The sequence below is a fragment of the Eimeria mitis genome, genomic scaffold (genome assembly GCF_000499745.2).
Source record: "Eimeria mitis Houghton genomic scaffold, Emh_scaff489, whole genome shotgun sequence".
NCBI lineage: Eukaryota > Apicomplexa > Conoidasida > Eucoccidiorida > Eimeriidae > Eimeria > Eimeria mitis.
In genome coordinates, this window is record NW_013573189.1 from 17,981 (window position 1) to 18,227 (window position 247).

General features: G+C 38.1%; 1 protein-coding gene across 1 annotated transcript in view; it reads right to left on the reverse strand.

The window, feature by feature from the left end:
* Positions 1–96: 96 nt before the first annotated feature.
* EMH_0014010 (uncharacterized protein) overlaps positions 97–247 on the reverse strand; it is a gene marked incomplete at both ends in the record, with an annotated part of 1,899 nt that continues 1,748 nt past the window's right edge. Inside the window, one exon of the mRNA XM_013499978.1 lies at positions 97–163. Within this exon, the coding sequence (XP_013355432.1) occupies positions 97–163 (67 nt within the window). The remainder of the gene's footprint in view (positions 164–247) is intronic.

The window sequence follows — 247 nt, forward strand, 5'->3', positions numbered from 1 at the left end:
AATTTTATTCTTTATTTTATTTTATTTTATTTTATTTTTTATTTTAGTGGATTTTATGTGGATATATGGATGATGTTTATTTGTAGGTTTATATTCTTAGTAGTAGGTGTTCATGCTCAGCTGCGTATACACCCCAACGCCGATGCACACACACAGCTGCATCCTGCAACCACACCAAAACCCTAAACCCTAAACCCTAAACCCTAAACCCTAAACCCTTGCCTGCGGGGTTCCAGGCCGTCATGAT